The following is a 17,158-nucleotide window of genomic DNA, read 5'->3' as shown; positions in this document are numbered from 1 at the left end:
GCCACCCAGGTGCCCCAGATAACCTTAATTCTGATCACACTTAATACCTTTGAAGGTTTGCAGTTAATATGATTTTATATAATTTATAGTTCCGTTACATCCAAATCATAAAATGTTGAGGAGCCTTGTGTCTCTTCGTCAACGGGAAATGTCCTCAGAAATTTGTATACCTACCCACAATTAACTTCTCTATTTCAAAATAATCGTGGGTCTCATAGAATTTGCCAGCTGTGTTAGAATGCCAGTTTGCTAGACTTTAAATGCTGGATGACTTCCACCCACCACCACCCAATATATTTCATTTCCCTGAGGAGGAATCTGTCTTTTGTGGTTCGTTTTCTTCTGTTCCTGCCTGATGTGTCGCTCTTTGGAATGATTAAGGTACAGTTTCGTTTGCATCTCTGTGATGCCACATAGCACATGGCTTGTTTGCCTTGGCTGTCTTTAGAGCAGGTCTGAATCCACAGTTCATCAAAGTTGCCTGAAAAGCAAGTGGGGCCACGTTTCTTTTCACTGCTCACATTCATCGTGTAGAATTTGAACTGACCAGATCGATAGGACTGGTGCTTGCCCCCTGCCTGTAATTAAACAAAGTGCTCTCAGTAGGTTTTCTAGGCCTGATTCAAGATTTAATTAAATTAGAGCTTTAATGTCAGTTAACAGATTGGGCTACTTGGCAGAGCAGTAACTAAGGAACAACAGACAGACAATTTTTATTATTGGGTCCAGCTCATTATTAAATGAGATAATCATTTATGTCTGCATGCTCAATAATATAACCACTCATTTCCTCACACTTTAAGAAGTGGGCTTAATTTAGGCAAGGTAGAATTAATTTCTCTAGAAAGGAAGCTCTTTACTCTTCATTCATTTATTCATTTCATAAACATGATAGGCCATCTTGTCCGTGTTGGGCAGAGAGGTTATAGTGACAAATAGGACAGAGTCCTTGGCTTGAAGGGTCTTGGAGAGACAGGCAAGCCCACAGGTTGTCACAATGGTGTATCTCATGTTGTAGGGAGGGATGAACACAGAGGGCACCCTGGCAGTCCAAAGGAGCGTCATTGGACAGTAGGTCCAGCCTCACCACACTATTTGCATCTTTTACCTAATTTGATGTAGCAAAAATCATTAGTGCTTTCCTCAGATAGTTGGGTAAAGCAAATTGGATATGACCATGGGCTCATGAATCTGTATCCCGTTGAGTCATAGACTTAAATCAAAATCAGGCCATACAGTTCCTTCTGAGATTTGGTACAAATTCTTCGGAAAGTTCTACAAATTCATGGCATAAAGTGGTGGTAGGAGGGTTTCTTCTGTGTACCCCATGCCCCACCTGGGTATTTCCAGCGTGTCTGGAAGTGAATTTCATCAACCTCTCCTGAGCTTCCTTCATCCTTGGGGTTTGACTTCAAGTTTGAGTCTCTGGTTATCACCACAGTAAATTCAAGAGACTAGAAGACACACTGTTTTGAACTAAGTAAAAGTGACGCTAATCTCAGGTTTCTTCCCCTCTACTTTCCCTCAAAATGTCTTAAAAACCCTTAGTGTTAGTTAACTGACTTGGCTGGGCAGGGGAAGGGCAGTATTTCCACTAGTGCTAAGAAGATACAAGTGTGTGTCTTTTCCAAACCAATTACTCTTGATTCCTAAATGTAGTGTTGCATTTGTGAAGGGATTTCATTGTCTTGTGTTCATAGGGCCCATGTAATACAAATGGAATCAGTTCAGCTAAAGTCTTTTAAAATATAAATGGGGTCTCAACTTCAGATTTTTTAATGGCTGCCACTTGGCTCCTTGGCCAGGAAAAAAGATGAGTAAATTTCTAGAATGCTGCAATGCCCATATCCTTCCCCCTTACCTCATCCCTCCTAAAGAAAGTAGCCTCAAGTTCCTAGTCATATAGCCTTTGGGGAGGAGGGGAGGGGACAGCTGGGAAAGGAGGACCACAGGTAAAAAGAAATTTCCTTCACACATTGTACTCTCTGTGGACCATGAACTCTAAAGCTTTTCAAAGTAATAATCCTGTCATATATTACTTTGGACCACTTTTTTTAAACTTATGATTATAGTTTTATTATAGCAAAAATCAGAACGAGCCAAAATAAAGATGCCACAGGTCTGGAAGGGGTCCATATGCAGAAGTTCCTGTTGTCTTCCCTAAGTAGAATCCTGGACGGTGTTACTTCCTTTTCAGACAATACTCACAGTATTGCCAACCAGGGAAGTTCACCCGAGCTTCAGTATCCAATGTTTTTATTGAGGTTTCATGATGTAGGTGTGATTGCTTGAAATATTGGCCATGTGGCTGACCTCAATTCCCAGCTGCTTCTGCTTCAGGGAGATGAGGCTGATATCCCTCAGGCTACTTTTAAGTTTGTGCTAATGACACACATGATGGAGGTGCACTGTGTCTGCCACTGTCATTATCCTAAAGTTCCAGGAGGTTGTGAGGGTCCAGGGCTGTTCTTCTCAGCCGGGTGTGCATGTGTCCCATGAACTCGCCAACTGGGGCCATTTACAGAGCATCATCTTCTATGACCACCAGGTCCTCCCCTAGAGCCATTAGTTCTAAATCCATTGGTGCCAGCTTCTGAACACTGAACTGGTTCTAAACACTAGATCCGTCTTCAGTATTCACCTGTGTTATCTCCAAGGGCACTTGTCCATCAGTGGTCATGCTTAAAGAAGTTGGAAAGAAGAATCCGTATTAAGCCAAAGAGCCTGTTAGAATAATTACCTTATAGGTTGACTGTGTATTTTATTACATACTTTTGTCTACTAATTAATCCATTTGCAATGCATATTTACTAGTAGGCTGCCCACCTCTACCAGGAAATGAGATTTATAGTATCATACGGATGTGTCTAGAGCACTGTCTGTCCCTGAAGCAGCCATTCACTTTGTCTGAATGGTCTCCTGTTATATGCTAATTCAGTATCTCTTTGATATTTTTAACTAAAAATCAGTAACAGTGGAATATTTCTGGAAGTGAAATTGTTGTGACCTTATGTAGGTTAAATAAAGATTCATCTCCGATTTGCCTTATTTGGCTTTAAGCCCCATCTGAGCTCTTTCCGCTCTGCCTCCCCCTCCATGTTGCTTTTCTTGACCACAGTGTCTGTATATGGAAAGTGCAACGCTGCAAAATGGTACTTTATATTTACTATGAATTTATATATGCATAAACTTACATTGGCTACGTGTGCATGTATTTAAGATAGACCGGAACAATATAAACCAATCTCATAATAGTTATGGCAAGAAGGGGAAGCAAGCACCTAGGAGTGTAGGTCAAAGGGTACTCAAACTTTTCCACGATGTTCTAATTTTATTTTTTAAATGAATGTGTTCTTTTGTATAACTTGTAATAGGTGGAAATATATACATAGAAATAGAATGAGGGGTGCCTGGGTGACTCAGTTGGGTTAAGTGTCTAACTCTTGATTTCAGCTCAGGTCATGATCTCATAGTTCATGAGTTTGATCCCTATGTTGGGCTCTGTACTAACAGTGCAGAGCTTGCTTGAGATTGTGTCTCTTTCTCTCTCTCTCTCTCTCTCTCTCTCTCTCTCTCCCTCCCTCCCTCCCTCCCTCCCTCCCTCCCTCCCTCCCTCCCTCCGCTGCTTATGTGCTCGCTCGCTCTCTAAATAAATAACTAAATAAATAAATACTTAGGCGGAAAAAAAAGAAATAGAAGGAAAGCTAATGTGCCAAAATATTAATAGAGGCTGAATCTAGGCAGTGAAACATTAGGCATATTTTTCTTGTTTATACTTTTCCTTAATTTTCAAATTAAGAAAAAGGAAGGATTATGGACAGTGATCTGTGTCTCCCAGCTTTAGCAAGTAGTAGTCAGACACAAATAGTCTTCTCTTTTGTCCTTAATGGAATTTTGTTCATATCTTATTCCATTTCTTCTTAGGACTTTCTTTATATGAGAAAGAGATTGCTAGTATTAGCTAAGCGGTTTGGAGAGAGAGAAAGAGAGAGAGAAAGAAAGAAAGAGAGAGAGAGACATAAAGAGAGACAGAAGGAGAGAGAGAAAGAGAGAGAGAAAGAGAGAGAATGAGAAAGGCCACCTGTTTTAACACCCCCAGCCCTGATCTGGCCATGAGGAAGGGAGCTGAGAGGAGTGTGGTCTGGCCCAGTGCTCTCCTTCCAACCCCTATTTTGGGGTCTCAGGTGGCTCTTTCTTTTGTATGACTGATATATTAGGATAAGGGTAGGTCATACAGCAGTTACAAATTAACCCCCCAAATTTCAGTGGCATGGCATACCAAAAAAAGCTGATTTCCTGCTTGCACTGAATGTCCAGTGCATATTTGGGGATGAGCACATAGCACTGTTCCAGGGACCCAGGCTGATGGCACCCGTCGTCTACAAACATCTCTGCACTTACGTGTTTCCACCCACAGCCAGTTGGCCAGAACTGGACAGATGCTCCATTTAACCACAGAGGGCCTGAGAAATGTGAAAGTGCATGTGGATATTTGTTGAGCAGTAAATGTTCCTAACTCAGCTGGCATGTTTGCTTTGAGCGTTATACCAGACAGACTTGGACGTGAATCAGGGTGCCAGAGAAATAGGCCGTTTGACCCTCCAACTTGTGGTGGCTCTCCGTGTATATGTCAGAGTCACTGGGAAGCTCTTTAGAAGGATATGTGCTCAGGCCCTTCCATGAGCCACTGAATCAAAGGACGGGGTGCTGGACCCTGGCACACTTCCTCATCTTGATCCCAGCAAGTGCTCGGGGACAGGAAAGAGAACAAAGTGTCCTTCAGTCACCCAGTGGATGTGGGCCAAGACCCTCTCAAAGCATCTTTACCTCTCTTCCTGCAGGGTGAGTGAAAAAGAGAACCTCAGCTTTTCAGGCACCTTCTCCTCACACCTGGCCTGTTCCTCCTGGGGCCCACAGTGTGGCAGTGATGAGCCTGGTGTCTGAGGGGGAAGCCACTGGCTGTAAAGAGCTTGACCTGCTCCATTCACTCAGGAGGGTCACTGGAGCTAGAGGAGGGAGGTTGGAGAGGGATGTGATTGTCATGGAACCAGGCAAGACATGGGCACCCTGGGGCTCCGAAGGCAAGGAGGCATCACCTAGCAGAGTGACAACTTTTTGTGCTCATCCAGGAAAGGATTACAAGGTACCACTTACCAATGCAATCTTTTTTTTTTTTTTAAATGCAATCTTGATAGCTTATTTTTTAAAAACCTGTTAACATTGATACCGTTAACATTCTTTGAATGTTTTCAGAGTAAACATACCCCTCTTGGACTAAAAACAGATACCTCTGAAGGCAAAGCAGGATTTAAAACTGAAATTCAGGGGCGCCTGGGTGGCACAGTCGGTTAAGCGTCCGACTTCAGCCAGGTCACGATCTCGCGGTCCGTGAGTTTGAGCCCCGCGTCAGGCTCTGGGTTGATGGCTCGGAGCCTGGAGCCTGTTTCCGATTCTGTGTCTCCCTCTCTCTCTGACCCTCCCCCGTTCATGCTCTGTCTCTCTCTGTCCCAAAAATAAATAAAAAACGTTGAAAAAAAAAATTAAAAAAAAAAAAAACTGAAATTCAAAGACAAAACATACTTTGAGCATTTACTTGTGATGGACGATGATTTATGCATGTCTTGTTTAATCTGCACCAGAATTCTACAAGATAGGTACTAGTGTTATACCCTTCTTAGAGATGAGAAAACCAACGCCCACAGAAGTTTGATAATCTTGTCCTCGTCTACACTGACATAAATTCTTAGCACCGAAACTTGGGCTCTCCTAGCCTTAATATGTGATGCAGTTTTTCTTGTCCTATTGTTCAAATGCTTTTCCTGGGTCCTCTTCCCCCTTTTCCTCATCCTATCTCCTGCTTCTACACAGATCAGAAATTAATAAACCATCCTTTGTGACAGTAACAGGGACACCAGATTCCTTAGGCTTCTATAGATCAATCTTGCTAGCATGCTAAGACAACACTAAATGAAGGCAAAATGAGTTTGTTTCACAGAGAAGAAGTTAATGGTGGGTGTATTTATCTTGATTTGAGCCCAACAAAGCATTATTGGTAAAACCTATCGCCCCTCCTTTCTGTGGCTTGAGGAAGTGTGAAGTGGGATCCAAGATCGAGAATTCTCAGAACTATGATTCTTTTCATGTCTTCTTTAAAAACAGTTCCACTTACTCTAAAAACACTTCATGCACATTTGTGCCATGGAAATTGTGAGGTAACTTTTTTAGTTGTGGGCACCAGTGTTTACTTACCATTTCTCCAACCCCGACCCCTAAATCCCAGGTCAGGCTGTTTAAAGGCGAACTCTTGGCTATAAGCGAAATAGCTGACTCCCTTTTTTTGGAATGCTGGTAAGAAATTAAGATGGCAGCCAAAACTCTGCCCCTTTCCCTGATGGAGCCATTTTGATAATCCGGTCTAGGTTCTTCGGTGGGCTGTGGAACACAAAGAAAACATGCACCTATCAAATCTTCAGAGAATGGAAATGCTGTCGGGTTTGTTTTCCTTCTTCTGTCTTGTGGTCCCCTTCCTCTTGTGTTTCAGCCTACACAGAATTGCCATGACCCGTAAAATACAACTTTCCTGAAACACTGTGGAAATGAGATTAATAGGAACAAATGTGTGTCTTTTCTGTAAGTAAATTCGGATTCCTCATTTGTTTAAAGACTCCAAGAAAAGACTTCTAAAATCTCCAGTAGGAGAGTGATTCTCAGGGCGCCTGAGTGGCTCAGTCAGTCGAGCTTCCGACTTCAGCTCAGGTCATGATCTCATGGTTCATGGGTTCGAGCCCCGCGTCGGGCTCTGTGCTGACAGCTCAGAGCCTGGAGTCGGGCTCTGTGCTGACAGCTCAGAGCCTGGAGCCTGCTTGGAATTTTGTGCCTCCCCCTCTCTCTGTCCCTCTCCCGCTCGCACTGTCTGTCTGTCTGTCTGTCTCTCTCTCTCTCTCTCTCTCTCTCTCTCTCTCAAAAATAAACCAACATTTAAGAAAAAAAAAAAAAAAAAGAAGAAGAAGAGAGTGATTCTCTGCAGAATACCCACAAATCTGGACTTGGAGGAGGCTGCTCTCTGAGAAGCACATGGGACCAACTGCCTGAAGCTTGTTAAGTAGAGCTTCTGCGGCCCAGAGTTTCTGCCCTTCTGCGGAGTAGATCCTCTCCTCTCAACGAGCTCTATTACACAGTGAAATTATGAATTACACCCTAATTGCCTGAAATTACAACCACCCAGCCAGTACTGCTGCACATCATAAGTGGAATAGACTCCTCCTTCTCTGGGTGATGATGGTGCTTCTAATCCTGCTCAGGACTCCCAGGCCACCTTTCATTCCTGCCTGTCACTTGTCTGTGGACCACATTCACAGATGACTTCATCAACAGATGCAGTGGCCTTGTCTTTGTTCCTACAGCTGTCCTGGGAGATCAAAGTGTCCAGCAGCTGACCCATCTTACACTTGGCCTAGCGTCACTTTTTCAGGGGACTTCCCCTCACTTTGGAAACCCTCCCCTGTGCCCGCCCCACCGAATGTTTGCCTTTGTCAGCTCCAGCACCAGATTCTTCATCACCAGCATCTCGCTGTCTGGCCACCATAATCTCTTAGGCTCCTGATCTCTCATCTTGGTATTTACCTTCTTGCATTTGTTTGCTTTCATTTGGCCTGCAAGGGAAGAGAGATAAGCTAATTACATTCGTCTGTTAAAGACACACTCACTGATCTGTGAAAAGTTCCTTGCTGAATTTATTTATTCCTTTTATATCCCATTTCATTTCCCCATTTTGTGTATGTTTTTATACACAGTGTTTTGTGTATTGCTTTTAACTTACATAAATGTTGTGCTGTAGACTTCTTTCCCCCGCTCAGCACTCTGGGTCTGTCCATATTGCTGCACATCCATCCGGCCTTGTGTGCTGACGGCTGCCTTGTGTTCTGTAGAGTCACCTGCCACATGGACTGTACCTGACAGCCAGACTTCACTACCACAGACATCGTTGCAATGCCTGTACCCTTGTATCCTTCAGGCCTGGGTGGGAAGTTCTCTGCAGTACATGTCCAGAAGTTAGGGTGCGGAGTCCTGGGTCTCCATATTCTTATTTTGACCAAGCCCCACAGCATGGCTTTGCAGAACGGCTTTCCAGTCCTTCCACTCATGGGCAGCTCAGGAGGGTTCCTCCTGCCCCTTCATCTTGCCATCTACTATGCTCACTGTGGTCTCTTTCATAGGGTTCGTTTTTAGGGTTCGGTTTTCTTGTTACTGAAAGCATATATCCTTAAAGAAGTTCTTTCAGGGGCCCCTGGGTGGCTCAGTGGGTTAAACATCTGACCTCAGCTCAGGTCATGATCTCACGGTTTGTGGGTCACTGCGTCGGGCTCTGTGCTGACAGCTGGGAGCCTGGAGCCTGCTTCAGATTCTGTGTCTCCCTCTCTCTCTCTGCCCCTCCCCCACGCATGCACACGTGCTCTCTCTCTCCCTCTCTCTTTCTCTCTCTTTCAAAAATAAACATTAAAAAAATTTTAAAGAAGTTCTTTCAATAAAGGTCTACACTGGGTAAATTCTTAATCTTTGAGCATGTCTTTGTTTTTGCCCTTGCTCTTGATGACGATTACATAGCTTCCTCTTGCTCCTGTAACAATTTACCACAAACCTAGTGGCTTCAAATAACATGGATTTCGTATTTTACAGTTCTGAGGGTCAGAAGTCTGAAGTGCATCTCACCCCCTAAGATCTGAATGTTGTCAGGGCTGCATTCCTTCTCAGGCTCTAGAGGATAAGCCGCTTCCTTGCCTTTTCCAGCTTCTAGAAGCAGCAGGCCTCGTGCCCCTTCATCCTGCTTCTCTTGCAGGCAGTGTATCCTTCCTGCTGCTGGGCCCACCAGATAATCAGGGATAATCTTCCCATCTCAAGATTCTCCCTGATCATGAGATTCTTAGTTATTCCTGCAAGTTCCCTTGGGCTGTGTAAAGTCACATATTCACAGCTTTCTAAGACTATGATGTGGACATCTTTGGAGGCCATTATTGGGCCTACCACAATAGTCTAGCTATGTTTTAAATTTTAGGATGACAGTTTCTAGTTTTTTAGGCTTTTTTTTCTTTTGCCTAAGTGGCTAGGCATCCCACCAGACAGCCTTAAGATTATCTCTTTATTCCTTTTCCCCCCTACGTTTGCACTACAGTGTTGCTACATATGCAATTTTGACTTCATCCTCACTTTCCAAGTAGCTCTAACTGTATAACAAACCACCCCAAACTTAAAGACCTAAAACAATGATTCATTACTATCTGCATGGTTCTGGGGAACCAAGGGGCTCCGGTTGACAGTTCTCACTTGGGCTCACATGTGATTGCAGTCAGATGGTGGCTAGGGCAGAGTCATCTTGGAGGCTCCCCTTACTCCTATGTCTGCGGGGCGAGGCTGGCTGTTGTCTGGGACCTGAAGCTCTGACTGTTGGTCAGAACACCTGCAAAGATCCTCTCCAGGTGGCCTGGGCTTCCTCATGGTGGAGTGGCCAGTGGCCTGTAAGGCCAGCATCCCAAGAGCGAGTGGGCAAGACTGATTATTCTTTTCTAATCGAGCCTCAGAAGTTGTGTGGTCTAGCTTCTACCACATTCTGTTCATTAGAAGCAGACCTTCGGGCCAGGCACAGGCAAGGGGAGGGGAATTGGACTCCACCCCTTGATGGAGGGAATATCAAAGAATTTGCAGTTGTATCTGCAAATGGCCACACCTGGTTAGAACCTAATGTGATTCTTCAGTGTCTGGACTTAGGTCTGCCTCCATGTCTGGAAAACCCATCTATTTTCTTTTCAATTATTGCTTGTCTGTCATGACATTGCATGTCATGTTCTCTTCCTCTGGAACTTCTTTAAAAGTATGTTGGAGCCTTGGTGGCTATTTGTGGTATCAGTGACTAGTGCATATTTTGTTTCTCTTCAGCTCCCTGTGCTGGGTTCTGAATTAATTTCTCTGTTCCAGGTCACTAATTCTGTTTTCAGTTTTATCCAGTCTAGACTTTAACCAGTACATTGATTTTATTTATTGGCTACATTTTCTCCTGGCTTTTTTTATCCACCTATTCTTGTTTGATATTTTCCTGATTTTGTTTCCTAATTTTATAAACTTTTTTTTGAGAGAGAGAGAGAGAGTGTGAGCGAGCATGAATGTGTGCGTGAGTGCTTGAGCAGGGGAGGGTCAGAGAGAGGGGGACAGAGGATCTGAAGTGGGCTCCATGCTGACAGCAGAGAGCCCAATGCAGGGCTTGAACTCACGAACCTGAGATCATGACCTGACCCAAAGTCAGGTGCTCAACTGACTGAGCCACCCAGGTGCCCCTGTTTCCTAATTTCTGTTTTTTATAGAAATTATTCCTTTCCTCTCTCGAAGGACCCTCAGCAGACTGATTGTGACATAGTTTGCCGTTTGCTTTATTTTCATTTCTTCTTGGGTGGCTTCATCTCTGCTTTAGATTGCTGCCTCTCTTGTGTCATTGTCCCTTCTCTGCAATCATCCCTCCATGTCCAGCAGCTTCTGGTCACGGGAGCCTTATGTCCCCCAGAGATAATGGGTGGTTTACAAATAAGGTCTCTGAGGCAGTGCCTGGCTGGCAAAATCCAGACCAGTGTTCACTCTTAATTTATAAGATTGGGGCCCTGCCATACACAGATACTGTAGATTTGGATTTAACACCTAAATGCGTCCTGGGTCTGGGATTTTGGCTTCTTACGGTTTACCCCTGGGCACAGTTCTGGGGCTTCTTTCTGGCTTCTCCAGCAACTCCCTTTGTGCTAGTGCACTGGTCACAGAACGGCGGAGCAGGAAAGTTCCAGGCTTATAGAGGAGGATCTGCTCAGACAGCCTGACAGGGGTGCCTCTCTGCCCCTCCTGGCCCCACATGCTATACCTTGTTCTCAATTCCCAGGGCTGCTGTGGCACCACCTCCCCCTAACCTCTGTAGTTTTATTTCCCACTTCATTTCTGGCACCTGGAGCTCTCACTGCCTTTCTTTTAACCTTGGCATTAAATTTCTTTCTCATTGTTGCTCTTTTATGCAGCATTTCTCTGCATTCTTAGTAGGAGGAATGCCTGTTTACTTTAGCTGAGGCTGTCATATGCTGGAAATTGTCATTTGTTCTGTATACAGACAGTCTTATTCCTGTTTTCAGCCTACTTTTCATTCTCGTCCTTCATAATACCTGCCAAGGCTGCGTCTAAGCCCTGCCAACCTTCTTGGGGGGTAGACAGGCCGCCTTCCCTCGTGTATTTGATAGAATTTGGCGTTTCCACTCTGTTCCTTCCATCATTACTCTTCCTTCTACTTTACATGTACAGAATGTGCCCAAATCTTTCTGCTAATGCCCTAAGCATGTGCTTTTCACTGTTACGGTTTTACTCTGTTCTTTTTATTCTTCACTATTATTTCCATGAGGTCTCCAGAGTTTGAAGAGAACAATGCATTGACTCAGTCTACTGTATTGAATGAAAGAGCTCAGTGCATTCTCAGTGCTGACGTATTAGTTTGCAGGTGTTTTTTTTTGTTTTTTTGTTTTTTTGTTTTTTTTGGTCCTCAGCTTCCTTTGTCATTTCTGATACCTGCTATTCCCTCCCTCACTCCTAGCAGAGGACTTTAACTCTTTTCTCTTAGAGAAACATCCCATCTGATGGGAGCTCTTCTGTTTCCCATCCTCCTCCTCTTATCTGCAAACTCCCTTTTCTTACTGCCTATCCTCACCTCTTTTCCATCCCAGAGCAAAAGCACCTTCTCGTCAGTCCTCCATTGATCAATTGCCTGTGTATGGGCTCTCCTCCCACCCCCATTGCTCTGCCTCTTCCCTGGGCAGCCTCATCTTCATGTAACATTCCTAAACTATATACCCAATTCTGCTCTCCTTCCCTTGGGTTCTATTTCTAATTGTTGACTGAATCACTTAGATACCCCCATGGTTTTCTCAGATTCAGCATGTCCAAAGCTAGCGTCTTTATTTCTCTTTGAAAAATCTGCTCCTTCTTATGTTTTCGCCATTGTGCTGAGTGGCACCCTGATTCACTAAATCACACCAGCCACCAATTTGTGTTTTGTGTGTGTGTGTGTGTGTGTGTGTGTGTGTGTGTGTGTTTAACTTCCTAGAATAGTTCTAGAACTGCACTGACCAATACAGTCATTACTGGCTACATCTATTTACATTTGAATTCAAATTGATTAAAATAGAATGCAGTTAAAAATTTAGTTCCTTGGGTCTAGTAGGCACATTGCAAGTTCTCAGAAGTCACATGTGGCCAATGCAGCTATACAATATCAGCATTGGTACCAGAAGTTGTTGGGTAATGCTAGTCTAGGGTGTATTTTACCATTTTTGCTTCCATTGTGATGTTTGAACCTTATCTTTTTCTTGAACTGTCAGTACATCTCTTGACTTACCTCCTTTTTCTTGTTCATTTAGTTCATTCTCTTTTCTTTTTTAAAAAATGTTTGTTTTTGGGGCACCTGAGTGGCTCAGTCGGTTAAGTGTCCGACTTTGGCTCAGGTCATGATCTCACAGTCCATGAGTTTGAGCCCCGTGTCAGGCTCTGTGCTGACAGCTCAGAGCCTGGAGCCTGCTTCAGATTCTGTATCTCTCTCTCTCTGCCCCTCCCCTGCTCATGCTCTGTCTCCCTCTGTCTCAAAAATAAAACATTAAAAAAATTTTTTTTTAAATGCTTGTTTATTCTGAGAGAGCAAGAATGTGCATGCTTGCGAGCAGGAGGGAGGCAGAGAGAGAGAGAGGGAGAGAGAGAATCCCAAGCTGGCTCCACACTCAGTGCAGAGCCAGATGTAGGTTTCTATCTCATGACCTCGAGATCACGTCCTGAGCCCATATCAAGAGTCAGACCTTTACTGACTGAGCCACCCAGGTGCCCCTCATTCTCTTTTCTAATCAAATGATTTTTATAAGACCCTTTACTCTCTGTGGGAGTCAGAGTATAAATGAGAAATGCAGGGTTCTGGCATTTTAATGTCAGTTCCTTATTTGAACCTTTCACAGTCCTCTCCACCCCACCCCACCCCACCCCACCCCATTCCACCCTGCCCCCATTGCCTTTTCCTTTTTATTTGCTTGTTGAACAACTACTTGACCTTTTTTTTTTTTTTTTTAAGTTTATTTATTTTGAGAGAGACAGCTCAAGTGGGGAAGGGGCAGAGAGAGAGGGAGAGAGAGAAACCCAAGCAGGCTCCTTGATACCTTCGCAGAGCCTGATGTGGGGCTTGAACTCACAAAACTGCAAGATCCTGACCTGAGCCCAAACCAAGAGTGGGATGCTCAACTGACTGAGCCACCCAGATGCCATGGTACTGGGGGTTTAGAACTTGGCCTGTCTTTTTTGGGGGGGGGGGGGGGATACATGACACAATCTCCTATAGTGGGTGAGAATAGGAATGAGGACAGAGCTGTGTCTCTCCCTTCTCCCAAGCCTCATCTGTGCTGAATCAGCAAATTGATTGTAGCCTTCATTTCTGTGCATTTATTCATTTAAATTAATTAAGCCCTACCCCCCCTCCCCCAAATCAAGAAAAGAGAGAAGGCTGTTTAATCCAACTGGCTGTCTATCTTCATAACAAGCTCACTTTTCTCCCTTCAGCTGGATTTTTTTTCACTGCCTAACAATTATCATTAAATGATAAAGCATAGACCAAAAATAAACATGTTTATCATTCTGTGCTTTTCAAAGACATTCTCTAGGTCTAAAACTTTTTCAAGGAAAATGGATATTTAGATTTAGAAATGTTTTTAAGCATGCATCCCTGTGCGCAAACAAGCCATGGAAACGCAGTAAAAAAAGAACATTTTCTGTTTTTTTTCAGTACCATCTAAATTTTCCACAGTGGACATGTTTCACTTTAGTGATTAGAAGAAGAAACTTTTTTTTAATAACATGGGCAGGTTTTTTTAATGTTTATTTTTGAAAGAAAGAGGACATGCACATACACGCATGCACAGAGGGGAGGGGCAGAGAAGCAGGGAGACCAGAGGATCCAAGGTGTGGCAGCAGAGCCCAACTCAGGGCTCGAACTCACAAACCATGATATCATGACCTGAGCTGAAGTTGGACGCTTAACTGACTGAGCCACCCAGGTGCCCCAATAACCTAGGTAGTTTTAATGAAGTTCTTATAAATTTGCCCAAGGAAATTAATATATATTTATAAATAAATTTATATGTTTGTGTGTGTGTGTGTGTGTGTGTGTGCGCGCGCATGTGTGTATGGCTTATTTATTTAAAGCGAGAGGGTGAGAGAGGAAGGAGCAGAGAGAGGAGAGAGACCAAGCAGGCTCCACGCTCAGCGCAGAGCCCGATGTGGGGCTCGATTCCAACAAACGTGGGATCGTGACCTAAGCCAAAATCAAGAGTCAGAGGCTTAACCAACTGAGCTACCCACGTACGCCTTACATATATTTTTTAAAAGTAAGATGAGGTGGGCCAATTGGCATTCTGGGAACAGACCATTGATTGCTTTGTGAATGATTCAGATACTCTTTAGATTTTGGAGTGGTGTTAACATTGTTCGTTATTAAGGCCCTCATCAGACTTACACAGCAATAAGTAATTGAAATCCATGGTCTCCACCAGGGAGTTTTCCCAGATGACAGGAAGCCAGTTTGATGGGAAAGTGGGCCCTCTCCCTTTGCCATGCAGCATAAAGAGGCCTCCACGCTATGCCTCTTCTTGATTTGTTGGGGACCAGTCTAGAATGAGCCCTGTCATCTTTCCCCAGCAATACCATTTGGCTTTAACAAGCATATGTTTTTCTAGTCTTTAAACTATTTTGAGGTCAGCTCTGTGTCTGGTGTACTGTGAGGACGACCCACATTTCCATCAACCCACAGTTACTGGAAGCTTCAGCAAAGCATTAGGCACTTTGTAGCTGTTACCCTATTGAATGCAATTTGCTCCGAGGGAATTTTCCAATTTTGGCTTCTAATATGTTGATGAATTATTGAAATTTCAATTACTTTTGGTTCCCAATTTAGCAGGATGGAGACATCCAAGATATTTAATATAAAAAGCTTTCCAGTCGCTTTTAGAAAAGGGTTTTGGTGTCAGGGATGTGGCTGAGGTGCTGTGTGGCCCTGGGAGTCCCTTAAGACTCAGGGTGTGAGCCCCAACTGGGGCATCTGCAGGTCCTGGGAGCCTAGTAGATATGCAGATTCCACCTACTAACTCAGAATCCCTGGGGGTGGGGCCCTGTACTCTGTGTTTAACAAGCCTCCCTGACATTCTGGTGCACTGACAAGTTTGAAAAGCACTGCCTCAGATGTGCCAGTGATGATTCTTCCCAGCAGGACCTGGTGCCCATTTGGAAGGTCCCTTGGGTGCCATAGTCCGTTTGCCCTTCAAGGTAGACACTGTACCCGATGATAAAGCTGTGATCCAGGTCATCAGGAAGACCAATTTCAAACAATTACCTTCACTTACTTGGAACACTTCTCACTTTGGAAATCGCTGAGCCATAGTCCTAGAGAAGGGAGTTTGGACATTTAAATTCTGTGCGGGTAAATGTGTGTTCTAAATTCAATTCAAAGGGCCCCGTGTTTCTCTTTTATACAGAAAGACTGTTGACACACTCCACTGTTCCCAGGATAAGCCCTTCTTGACGTCTCTTGGGGAAAAGCTCAGGTGCATCTGTGTCTTCCCCTTAGCCTCCCCTCCGTGCCAGTGCATGCAGCTCTTCAGGCCTAGGGTGTCACCCAGCTGCCTGTGCTCCTGTGCATGCTCTTCTCCCAGCTACACTTCAGCTCACCCATAGCACCACGAGAGCCAGCCCCTACTCTTGTCCGTTACAACCAGGTCACCTCGAAGACTCTGTCCCAGCACCACCCCCTCCTTCCCTGTCGACTTCAGATGGAGACACATTCTTCCTCTTTTTTGCTTCCTACAGCACCTTAGGTGGATATCTATAACATTAATGTGCACTTGCATTGAAATTATTTGTTCTCTCATGTTCGAGTTCCATGAGAGTGGCGATTTCATCCCAGGTTCTCTATCTGCAGTGCCATTCAGGCGTTCAGGCCCATGAGGTTCAAGGAATAAACATTCCTTAAAGATGGTCCTTGCAGCTCTGTTGGAACCTTCCAGAGCCTTAAAAACCATTTTTACATCATACTTGTGAAGAACAGATGATGGCCAGCCAGTGGCAGGTCTAGTTAAGAATACGGCAAATTTTTACGTGGACTTAACCAAGTTAGCTTTTCAGTGAAGCTGATCTCTTAACGTAAATGAAAACTCAGCCATCCACCCATCTGGCTATTTTGCTCTTTGGCCAGGGAAACTACAGACTGTGTCTAAAGGCATTATTATTTCAGGTTCGAGAGCTTCAAACGCGACTACAGAGCGTTCAGGCCACAGGGCCCGCCAGCCCTGGCCGCCTCACTTCCGCCAACCGCCCAGTTAACCCCAGCACCGGGGAGTTGAGCACGAGCAGCAGCAGCAATGACATTCCGATCGCCAAGGTGAGCTCCAGGAGCGGGTGGGAGCACCACCTCTTTTATCTGGAAGCACCAGCCCCTCCCAAGCATGGCCACTGTGCAGGCAAGTGATTAGTGCACAAGGCTGCAGGAGCTCTTCCCTAGCATCTCACACAGGCCTCCTATGCTGGGGCTGCAGGGAGAGATAACCCGCTAGTAGTTTTAAGTCTCTCTCAGCTGTGACCTGGATGCCAATTCTCATTAATCAACGAGCAGGAGCAGGTCATGGCTGTCAACTTGTTGTGGAAAGTAAGATGTTTTGTCAGGTTCTACAGTAGAAGGGGTGGATGGATAGTTGCTCTTGAGGACTGGGATTCAGCCCAGGAGGGGACCCTGAGTAATAAATCAATGATCTCCCTTCTCATAGGACCAACAGCCCTGCCTGCAGACAGATAGGCTCTGCTGGGCACGCCATGTCAGTTAGAGAGGCAGCCTCATGCCTGCTTATATGTTGAGTCTGCCCCAGAGGGACTGGTCAGATGACACATATTCTCTTCCCTGGTAATCTACCAGTCTCCACAAGAAGGTTAGTTCTCAATCATCAAGTTGAATAAGTTGGGTCAAACCAGTGTTTCTCAACCAGCAGTGATTTTGTCCCTTCAATGGGTATTTGGCGATGTCCGGAGACCCTTCTGATGGTCACAACTAGAGTACTAGTGGCATCTT

At 44.6% G+C, this 17,158-nt stretch overlaps 1 protein-coding gene across 2 annotated transcripts in view; it reads left to right on the top strand.

Annotated features, from left to right (window-relative positions):
• The window catches only part of MCC (MCC regulator of WNT signaling pathway), a 273,066-nt gene that overhangs the window by 203,901 nt on the left and 52,007 nt on the right, over positions 1 to 17,158 (top strand). For both annotated transcript variants that reach the window (XM_007085543.2, XM_042991359.1), the window contains one exon: positions 16,331 to 16,477. In XM_007085543.2, coding sequence (XP_007085605.2) covers positions 16,331 to 16,477 — 147 coding nt within the window. The remainder of the gene's footprint in view (positions 1 to 16,330; positions 16,478 to 17,158) is intronic.

The sequence above is a fragment of the Panthera tigris genome, chromosome A1, assembly GCF_018350195.1.
Source record: "Panthera tigris isolate Pti1 chromosome A1, P.tigris_Pti1_mat1.1, whole genome shotgun sequence".
In the NCBI taxonomy this organism is placed as follows: Eukaryota; Metazoa; Chordata; class Mammalia; order Carnivora; family Felidae; genus Panthera; species Panthera tigris.
The sequence above is the reverse complement of the archived record's forward strand: the minus strand, read 5'-3'. Positions and strand labels throughout refer to the sequence as shown.